The sequence below is a fragment of the Myotis brandtii genome, unplaced genomic scaffold (assembly GCF_000412655.1).
Source record: "Myotis brandtii unplaced genomic scaffold, ASM41265v1 scaffold231, whole genome shotgun sequence".
Classification (NCBI taxonomy): Eukaryota; Metazoa; Chordata; class Mammalia; order Chiroptera; family Vespertilionidae; genus Myotis; species Myotis brandtii.
The window spans coordinates 1,193,786-1,204,706 of NW_005358689.1; the positions used below are offsets into that span (position 1 = coordinate 1,193,786).

The 10,921-nt window shown below is 44.7% G+C and overlaps 2 protein-coding genes across 2 annotated transcripts in view; one reads left to right on the forward strand and one right to left on the reverse strand.

Moving 5' to 3' along the window:
* The first annotated feature begins 652 nt into the window (after nucleotides 1–652).
* Nucleotides 653–8,928, forward strand: DEGS1 (delta(4)-desaturase, sphingolipid 1). The gene is made up of 3 exons (XM_014539951.1): nucleotides 653–691; nucleotides 4,740–5,482; nucleotides 8,232–8,928. Exons 1-3 carry the CDS (start codon nucleotides 679–681, stop codon nucleotides 8,376–8,378), a joined length of 903 nt encoding a protein of 300 aa, XP_014395437.1. The 5' UTR covers nucleotides 653–678; the 3' UTR covers nucleotides 8,379–8,928.
* A 1,205-nt stretch (nucleotides 8,929–10,133) lies between these two features.
* NVL (nuclear VCP-like) overlaps nucleotides 10,134–10,921 on the reverse strand; it is a 63,339-nt gene continuing 62,551 nt past the window's right edge. Inside the window, exon 25 of the transcript XR_001362180.1 lies at nucleotides 10,134–10,555. The gene's annotated coding sequence lies outside the window, so the exon portion shown is untranslated. The remainder of the gene's footprint in view (nucleotides 10,556–10,921) is intronic.

Consider the following 10,921-nt stretch of genomic DNA (forward strand, 5'->3'; position numbering starts at 1 on the left):
CGCTCACGCGCGTTGTCGCCTTGATCTTCGCCGCTGGCTGCGACGCAAGGGCCGATTCTCTGTGTTTCTCACCCGCCCGGGGTCTGTGGTCCTGGAGACTCGAGTATGGAGACGAGCCGGGTCCGCCGCCGGTCCCCTGGGCGCTGATTACAGGCCTCCGCGCCCGCTCTTGAGGCCTAGTTACCGCCCTAGGGGTGCGGGCGCTCAGCCCTGGGAGCTGCTGAATCACATAGACAACCCGCTTCTCTCCCGGTTACTCGTAATGATGTGCCGGGCATTGGGTTGACTTTTTTTTTGCAAACATTACCCATTCAGTCCCCCCAGTAACTAGGTCAGTGATCGCTGTTTGAAGGCGAGCAAAGGGTGGATAAATAGATGTTAGAAGGGGTTCTGTTCTGGGTTAGATTGCCTCCAAAGCAGGTGCCTTTAACTTCTTGGCTGTTAACGCCAAAAATCAGGAAACTCACGGGTGGTCGGTTGAATAGGAGGAATAATCGCTCATGCATTGTATTTTCCTAGTGTGTCTTCGCAGCATCCATTTGAATTAAAGAGCAAGCCCCTGGTTTTTGCTGGGGGAATCTAACATTAGAAATGTCATCAGTTGCTCCCCGTATGCGGGGGGGGGCGGGGGGGGGCGCCACTGGGGATGGAGCCTGAAACCTTTCGGTGTATGGAGTGATGCTCCGAGCAGGTGAGCCATTGGGCCAGGGCTTGGATGCGTCCTTTTTAATTACAGGGTGTATTTTGCAAATCACACATAAGAGATATGCCTTATCAACACATTGCCTAAGAATAACCAGGCGTCCACCCGGTGAAAATCAACTCCCGAAGACTGGATCTTAGCTGCTTAATATTCAGGAAATCAACGAAGTAAAAAAGTGCTTATGGATGCTTATCTCAACACTGAGCCTTTTTTCCCCACACATTATCGCCGAACCATTTCACTTGGAAAGATAAAAGACTCCGTATTGCTCAATGAAAATATGATTATCTCCCCAGCAGGTGTAAATACTGCTCCGTGTTCCATTTCAGGGGTGGAGTATCAGGAAAGATAAGAATCTGGAGGTTTGTTTACATTATACGTAAATGATAAGAGATATCTCTGAAACTTGTCAGGTTTTGGGGAGAGGGAAGCAGGAGGAAGCAGAAATATGTTGTTTAACAACCAACAACACTAAATGTACATTTAGAGTTATATTAAAAGTAATATTAAAAGGCATCTGTGATCTCACCTGTAAGTGGCATCTAAAGAACAAAATAGGGCCAGAGGTATGGATGCAGGGAACGGAATAACAGACTCAGGGGGCAGGGGTGTTGAGGGGGAGGGGACAGGAAGAGATTAACCAAGGAACATATATGCATTATGAATAAGAAGACCTGGGTGAGGGTGGAGTAGGGGTGGGGTGGAGGGGGGCAAGAAGGGAGAAGATGGGGGACATCTTATACTGTCAACAATAAATAAATTTTAGAAAGGCATCTATGTGAAATTAATGAGGGCTTGGGATTAGACCATTAGTTGTAGGTCAAATAATAAACCACAAGAAATGCTCCTTTTACGGTTATACTTCTGAAACAGGGAAATAGTATTTTTTAACAGCTTTAAGATCTAATTCACCAACTATAAAATTCACCCATGAAAGTGTACAATTCAGTGTTTTTTAGTGTATTCAGAGTTATGTAATTGTTTCAATTCAATTTTTAGGATTTTGTTGTCACCCCCCAAAGAACCCCTCTACTCCTTCAGTTCTTGGCCCCACTTTCCACACTCAGTACTCAGCAACCACTAGTCTACTTTCTGTCTCTAGATTTGCCTGTTCAGGACATTTTTTATAAGTGAAATCCTATAATACTGGTCTTTTGTGACGGACTTCTTTCCTTGGCCTAATGTTCTCAAGGTTCATTCATGTTGTAGCGTGTATGAGCACTCCATTCTTTCTTGTGGTCGGGTAATACTCACTTGTATGGATATACCACAGCTCACCTACCCATTCATCGTTTGGTAGGCTTTGGGTTGCCTTCACCCTTTGACTATTATGACCAATGCTGCTGTGCACATTCACATAACGTTATTGTACAGATGTATGTTTCCATTTCTCTTAAGAGTGGAATGGCAGGGTCCTTGGTAACTGTATGTCTCACATTTTGAGGAAGTGCCCAACTTTTCGAAACCAGCACCATGTGTATGGTTTCCAGTTACATGTGTGGGTTCCCATTTCCCCACCTCCTTGTTCTGCTTGTCTTTTGTGTTACAGCCATTCCAGTGGGTGTGAAGTGCTCTCTCATTTTGGTTCAATTTGCATTTTCCTAATGACTGATAATGCTGAGTGTCTTCCTGTGCCTATTGGCCATCTGTATATCTGCTTTGGAGAACTATTCAGATTCTTTGTCCATTTTTAATTGGGTCAGTAACTGTAAGAGTTTTAAGAGGCCTTTATATGGTCTAAATACAAGTCACTTACAAGATGTATGATTTGCAAACATTTCCTCCTATTCTGTGGGTTGTCTTCTACTTTGCTGATAGTATCGTTTGCAGCATAAAAGTTTTTGATGCAGTCCAGTGTATCTTTTTTTTTCTTTTGTCCTTATGTTTTTGGTATAGTATCCAAGAAACCATAAAGAATATTAAGATTTACTTCTTTTCTTTTTAAAAAATGTTTCAATTACAGTTGACATTCAATATTGTATTAGTTTCAAGTGTACAGCACAGTGGTTTGGCATTTATATAAGTTCTGTGGGTTGTCTTCTACTTTGCTGATAGTATCATTTGCAACATAAAAGTTTTTGATGCGTCCAGTGTATCTTTTTTTTCCTTTTGTCCTTATGTTTTTGGTATAGTATCCAAGAAACCATAAAGAATATTAAGATTTACTTCTTTTCTTTTTAAAAAATGTTTCAATTACAGTTGACATTCAATATTGTATTAGTTTCAAGTGTACAGCACAGTGGTTTGGCATTTATATAACTTAGTACTTCTGTTTTCTTATGAGTCTTATAGTTTTCTTGTATTTAGACCTATGTTCCGCTTTGGGTTAATTGGTATAAGGGACTCAGAGTCCAACTTTATTATTTTGCATGTGCATAGGCCCAGCACCATTTGTTGAAAAGACTGTTCTTTCCCCGTTTACTTACATTGGCACCCTTGTAGTATTGATTTTTATGTACTATTACGCTTTGCAAAAATTTGGTACAGAATTATTTGGAGCAAGTTGATTTGTCTGTCTGAGAAAACTGTGCACATATGAGTTTCAGGATTTTAGAGTGCCTATGAAATGTGTGTTATTTTCTATCCTTTGTGAGATGTGTCATTTTGATTGTTTTATGAAAGGTAAAAATGCTGGAGCTCTGTCTAACCAGAAATAACACTTCTTAATACAAAAGAATTATCACCCACCCGTTAACTGAAGTTGCTATTCTGCTGTGGGAGAATTGCTCCCAAAGTGCTTATACTTTAATGAATGGCTTATCTGAACCCTTCATTTACACCAGGAAAATTCATTTTAGACTAATTTACTTCTAGGCTTGTAGGATTACTTTCTTGGGGGCCTATTGCCTACAAATTATTAACACTGGCTAAAATGAACTAATACCGCCCTGACCGGTTTGGCTCAGTGGATAGAGCATCGGCCTGTGGACTCAAGGGTCCCAGGTTCGATTCTGGTCAAGTGCATGTACCTTGGTTGCGGGCACATACCCAGTAGGGAGTGTGCAGCAGGCAGTTGATCGATGTTTCTCTCTCATCGATGTTTCTAACTCTCTATCCTTCTCCCTTCCTCTCTGTAAAAAATCAATAAAATGTATTTAAAAAAATAATAAAATAAAATGAACTAATACCAACAAAGATCAGAGGATAGAGGTTGGAGACAGAAAAGGGAAGAGGAGAGAAAGGACAAGAGTTATTCATCTTGAACTAACACTACCCTTCTTTATGTAAAACTAGACTTAAATGAAAACATACATCTTGCATTTTAAGCTTTTATTGTATTCTTCATTTCACATTTAGAGAAAAGAGGATGAAGCTACTCTTTCCCCTTCTTTATCTTTTCAAGCACATTCTGCCCGGCCAGTGTGGCTCAGTGGTTGAGTGCCGACCTGTGAACCAGGAGGTCACGGTTCGATTCCCAGTCAGGGCACATGCCCGGGTTTCAGGCTGGATCTCCAGTGGGGGGCGTGCTGTAAGCAGCCGATGAAGAACACTCTGAATGACTTGTCCCAAGAAAAAGCTCCTGCGGAACTTCTGCCTTCCTGGGCCCAACACACAAAACCAGACACATTCATTCTCCCCGGGTGGTTGGATCCAGGGAAGAATCTGCCTTTGCTGTTAGGGACACTTTCCTCCGTATGTAATATATTGCCAGGCACACAGATTAACCAGGCTATGGCTTTAATTTAGTAAACCTTATACGTTTACTGTACAAAGAACTGTTAGGGGTGAAGAGGTAATTGGACAACATGAACTCTCTACTCCTTTGTGACTATCTTTTTGTTAACGTGGAGACTCTACATTTTGAGGCTAATTTTTCCGACATAAATTCTCGATTTGTTGTGACATGGTATTTAGTAACTGTACTCTTAGAATCTACTCCTTCCTGAGGAGATCAAGTCTCTAATAGGGCATGTAATGATTTGGGGGATGAGGGGGGAAATTAGTGTGTTACTTCAATTGTTGATTTAATTATCATTGTAGAACTGTGCTTTTCTCAGTTCCTGATTTTTTTGTTTGTTTGTTTTTTTCTTTACAGCAAAGTATCCAGAGATAAAATCCTTGATGAAGCCTGATCCCAACTTGATATGGATTGTCATTATGATGGTTCTCACCCAGTTGGCTGCATTTTACTTAGTGAAGGACTTGGACTGGAAATGGGTCATATTTTGGGCATATGCCTTTGGCAGCTGCATTAACCATTCAATGACTCTGGCCATTCACGAAGTTTCCCACAACAGTGCCTTTGGCCACTACAAATCCATGTGGAACCGCTGGTTTGGAATGTTCGCTAATCTTCCTATTGGTGTTCCATATTCCATTTCCTTTAAGAGGTATCACATGGATCATCATCGCTACCTCGGAGCGGATGGCATCGATGTGGATATTCCAACCGATTTTGAAGGCTGGTTCTTCTGTACCACTTTCAGGAAGTTCATATGGGTCATTCTTCAGCCTCTCTTCTATGCTTTTCGACCTCTGTTCATCAACCCCAAGCCAATCACTCACCTGGAAATAATCAATACTGTGGTCCAGCTCACATTTGACGTGATCATTTACTACGTTTTGGGAATTAAGTCTTTAGTCTACATGTTGGCAGCATCTTTACTTGGTCTAGGTTTGCATCCGATTTCTGGACATTTTATAGCTGAACATTACATGTTCTTAAAGGGACATGAAACTTACTCGTATTATGGGCCTCTGAATCTACTTACCTTCAACGTGGGTTACCATAATGAGCACCACGACTTCCCCAACATTCCCGGAAAAAACCTTCCACTGGTAAGTAAGGGATAGCATACATACACTAATTTCTGACGGCTATGTGATCAAAATTAGTCTCAACTTGCTTGTTTTAAAAGGGATCTAGTATATTTTACAGTGAGCTTCTCATCAAAGAAAACGAGAGTAGAAGCCCTGAGTCTGCCAGCCTAATTTCAGAGTTCCCACTCCGGGACCCGGGAGCCCAGTAGGAACCCTTAGGGTTGAGAAGTGTCGGAGGATCTGCACAGTCCGCTACCTTCCACGTAATTCAGGAACGGGAAGGGAACACATGGCCTTCCTCACTACTCACCTGCATGGGCTGAACTGAGACTTAGTGTTGGTTTATTGTGGAAGACAGAGGTCCACATAACTGATGTACAGGATAAATGGACTCCATTTCCTGAACTGCCGACTCCCTAGGCAGGGGCCATCTGTTCTCATCACAGTAGACGTTTTAGTGTATTGTTTGTGGAATAAATGAAAGAAACTTTGACCCTCACCTTTCATCCCCTCCAAAGGACCACCTTCCTAACTTCAGGTGTCTTTCTGGTAAATTCTCTTAGACTTTCCATCCTCAAAATGGGTAGTTTTTACAGTTTGATAAAAACTGTTTCCATACATCTAAAAAAAAAAAAAGTACATATGTATGAAATGTAATAATAGTTTTTCTTGATTTTTTTAAACCAATCAATATAAGCCAGATATTTTATGCTATTACTGCCTCCCAATCACATTTTATAGATTTCCTCATAAAGTTTTTCAGTGTTTGGTGTTTAAATATGTAACATTTGATTGGATTTTCAATTGAGGAAAGAAAAATCTAGAAAGGACATTGGGTCAGTGGGGAAATTCTGAATCTGGACGGTGTAATAGATCATGTATTGATGTTCAACTTCTGGGGAATGAAATGGTACCATGATTTTGTGGGGAAATGTCCCTGTCCTCAGGAAATACATGTTGATTATTAAGGGTGAGATATTAGGGGTAAGTTGTCACAGAATGTCTGCAACTTACTTTCAAAGGTTCAGCAAAGAAAGCAAAGTATGTGGTGTGTGTTATAGAGAGAGAGACAGTGACTGTGACACAGTGTGAATGGGTGGGCCTAGGTGACGAGCATATGGCTGTTTTACTATTCCATCAGCTTTTCTGTTCATCCTCACCCAAGGATACTTTTCCCATTGATTTGTAGACAGAGTGGGAGGGAGGGGGAGACACAGAGAGAGAAAAACATCGATGCGAGAGAGACACATTGATTGGTTGCCTTCCCCACATGCCCCGACCTGGGCCCGGGAACAAGCCTGCAACTGAGGTACATGCCCTTGACCGGAATCGAACCCAGGACCCTTCAGTCTGTGGGCCGACACTATCCACTGAGCCAAACTGGCTAGGGCCCGTCAGCTTTTCTGTAGTAAATCAAAATAAAACGGGGAAACACACCACACGACTGTCTAAAAGCCACTTTGGACCCGGTGTAACATGACACTAGTTTGTCACTGTGCCCGCATGCTGGCCAGCATTGGAGTGTTGGCCTTTGCCTCTTCCCCAAGTAGGCAGTACATTTTTACTTACTTTGTAAAAGGTTGTGGAGAAAGCTGGTTGCCCTTTGAACGAGAGAACCTTCTCCAACATAAGCCACATACTTGTCCTTGTTATTTTCTTTCCCAGACTGAAAACTTAGTTCAGTTCAGGTGTTACTGGACTCGAAGGCCCGTGGCTCATGGATGTCTCGTTTCCCCTGTATCTCATGCTGCCTCCTTCCTCCTCAGCTAAACGCACAAACGCCCTCAGACTTCTCTAGTCTCCCCTCCTGCTTTTTCTCTCCACTCCAGGCACATACACCAAGGAGTGTACATCAAGAATGGCCTTGTTCTGGTTTTCTGCTTTTTCAGAAAGATAGAACTCTAGCTGTTAGAATACATTGCTTACCGCTGGCTCCGACCTAAGTTCAGTTGGATTAGGATCCAGGTGTAGTTACCTGTGTGGTCTGTGGATATCCTTATTCGTGGAAGAACTTGAGGAATGTTGAAGGGCTGTGTCCAGAGGTATTCGATCACTCTGTTTCTTCGGACTGAGAATACCCTGTGGGAAGCTCTCTCTGACTTCATTGTTCCCTGAGAGTGGTACATCGTCTGGTTCTCCACAACCAGAAAATACTATTACATTTCCCGAACCGAAGGAGTGATTTCAGCGTGAACAGTCTTTCTCTCGCTGTCTCCCACCGCCTTGGCTCCTGCTGTTTGTCTCCCTTTGGGAGTTACCGGGAGAGTTTTGTACATTTCGATGAAGCCATGGGACCAGTGTGCTTGCTGGTCACACTGGCCGTCGTCACTTTCAAAAGACATTCTCCGCTCGGGATGGCAGACCTCGCTGAGGCTGGGTAGGCGCCCATCTACTGGGCATGGCACGGTAACTCATTCCTATTTGCAGGCTCCTTGGCCGGGTCACGTGATACCTTTATATCCTATAATCCCTGCAGGTGTGCTTGAGAAATAACAAGTATCTGCTGGTAAAGATGCCAAGGGCCAAGCTTGACAAATAAACCAGATATGTAGTCCCTCAGGGCTTGATAGCAAAGCGTCAGGCAGCCCAGGGTCAAGTCTATTTTACTGTTGAAACTGCTTAGAGTTCCTGAAGCTGCTTGGTTGATTGGAGGGGTTAGGAGAGAGAAAGGTCTCGTGGTCTCGGTGTCTGTCACACGTCCGTCCGTCCTCTTCAGTAGCCTCGGGGAGCCCCCGTCACTCACCCTGCTGTGTTCTCTCCCCCCCAGGTGAGGAAGATAGCTGCTGAGTACTACGACAACCTGCCCCACTACAACTCCTGGATCAAAGTCCTGTACGACTTTGTGACGGATGATACAATCAGTCCCTATTCGAGAATGAAGCGGCATCAGAAAGGCAAGGTGGAACTGGACTGAATGTGGCCACAGCCAAAGGAATTCCTCTCTGAAGCCCCCAGTAGCCACAGGTGGAATTCAGCGGTCAGCTGCCGGCGTACAGTTTCACAGTATGGCCTCCCCTGGTATCAAGAAGCTAATCTGGCTCTCAGCAGACAGCCTGTCCACGCAGTGTTCGGCTTTCCACGCAGGAAACATGTTCGTGTCTTGTTGTTGAGGATGGCGTTTGACATTTATAAGCAGATCATAAAGAGCTTTTTACAAAGCTACTTCTCCTATATTATTTTCACTATGAATCGTTACTTTCTTATAACAGCTAGTAGCCTGAGCAATTAGTCACAATAAATAGTATTTATCGCATTTTTGTACTTGACTGTCTTTGTATGACTGTGCTCATCAGGGTGCTGGTGAGCTGACTGTAAAATTCCGCCAGGAAAAACAAAAGGCCTGGGACTATCGTTCACTGCGAGCTGAATTTCTCGTTTTTAATTGTCACAGTTGTACCTGGGACCTAAATTAGACACTGCTGAGCCCTGCACAGCCTTATCAATAAAGTCCTTAATGAATCTAATCGTGTCCAACATGCAACTTGCTTTTTCAGGCCCACTGACTCTCAAGCGAGAAGCAGCTCGCTGTCGGTTTCACGTCACTGCAGTGGAAATTGGCTGCAGGCTGATGGGAGATAGTTGGTCTCAAGTGGCCAGTGTCACGGCTGGGAGGCTGCAGCCCTGCCTACCTGAGGTGTGTCACTCAATTTAGTGTAACGCGTGAACTATTTGCAAAATCAGACGTGGTATCAAAAAATCAATAGTCTACCATGTGTGCGCAACACCAACCCTCAGGCAGCCTTCATATGAGCCGTTACAAAATCCCTGTTATTTTTTCTCGGTATAAAATCCCAGTTTTTATCACTAGCCAGATGTGTTGGGTTCCCCCAGCTGAGGGGGCAGAGCCTTGTGGTCAGAAGGACTGCAGACCTGCTTCATTTCCTCCCCAAAGGACTCCGCTTTCCCTCTGATCCTCCTGCTCCGGAAACATCCCCGTGTCTTTGAATTTTTTGCTTAAAAAACCATTGCTTTAACGTTTAAAGTGATAGTAGAGCCAACTTGCCAATTCAGATACACTGCGCCAGTTGGGGAAAAGTACCGGAGACATCCCTGTGGCTTATTCGATGCTAGATGGGAAAGGGATTGTGTTCTCACCAAGCCCTCCAGGCCCCCTGCCTATGGCTCCAGCTGCCCGGCTTTCGGCTCGATCCCTAGTGTGGGGCGTGCAGGAGGCAGCCGATCCATCATTCTCCCTCATCATGGATGTTTCTATCTCTCTCCCTCTCCCTTCCTCTCTGAGATCAATAAAAACATATTTTAAAAAGGAAGACCAAAGCCCACAACATCATCAGCCTCTTCAGATTCTTCTTTCTTTGCTCCACTCTCTCCTCAGCTGGGGCAGGACCTCCCGCTGGGGCGGGGCCACCATCCCCGGATGCAGATGCCGACAAGGCTCTGTTGAAGTTGGCCAGGACCTTGGCACTGCTGCTTTAATGAGGGAACTGATCCTATCTTCCGTGGCGTGCCTGTCACATCATCATACAGGATGAGACAGGCTGTGGAGTGGGTGAGGACGAGTGACGGGCGGGCAGCTGCAGCGCATGGTGCACACACACCAGATGAAGTCAGGGCCTCACCCCACCTTGGCCTTAGTACCTTCGCAGAAGCGGAGGAAAGGGCCAACCTGAAATTCTCATGTGAAACAATGTTTAAATCCAGAGCCAAAATGCATTCATTCATTCATTCATTCACTCTACAGGCACTTGGTCAGGCATCGCCTTAGGCAGTGAGGATACAAAGATAAAACGTCCCAAATTCAGGAGCTGATGTTCTGGTGCTGGGATATGCGTGGAATCGGAGTTCAGTAATGAAGAATCAACGCCTAAGACAGGAGAGTCTCGACGAGGCTGGAGCTGTGGAGGGCGCACAGCTGCCATTGTAGACAGGACGTATGTGCACACTGTCACTGTAATCCACGCTGGCCTGGTGAGGGAGACACCTCCATGAAGAAAGGAGGCATTTTGCAGAAATTAGCCTGAGGGCACACACCACTCACTGCCAGGGACTGGACGCTGTGGGAGCCCTGGAAGGTCTTTGTCCGAACAAGGTGATGCCTTGTTCCTTGTCTCGTTGGGAAAGTCTCTCAGCAGCCTGTCATTGGAATGCAGTAAGGAGAGTCTGATGACTTAAGGCTGGGAAGGCCCTGAAAAAAAATCCCCTTTGAAACACAAGAGCACTAACCCCTCTTGGAATGTTCGATTCTGAGACAGGGCAGGGAGGAGTGAGGAGGCACCTGGCCAGGGAGCTGAAAGGGGTGTGGTGACACCCAGGGACAGTCCCGACGGGGAAAAGGAGCAGGATCTGACAACACGGGTATGTAGGTCAGATCATGCTGCAGGGGCTTTTTGGGTGGAAAATTAATGACAAGGTAGAGTCATCTGAAGAAAGGCGAGAGTCAGCTGCAAAAGGACAGCTTTGACTTTGCCAGGTTGGGTCTGAATTGGCAGGTGGTTCATG

Excerpts from the sequence above, each read along its gene's own strand:
- DEGS1 (XM_014539951.1), top strand. Across the intron at positions 5,483-8,231 it reads CCGGAAAAAACCTTCCACTG|GTGAGGAAGATAGCTGCTGA; the intron begins GTAAGTAAGGGA and ends TCTCCCCCCCAG.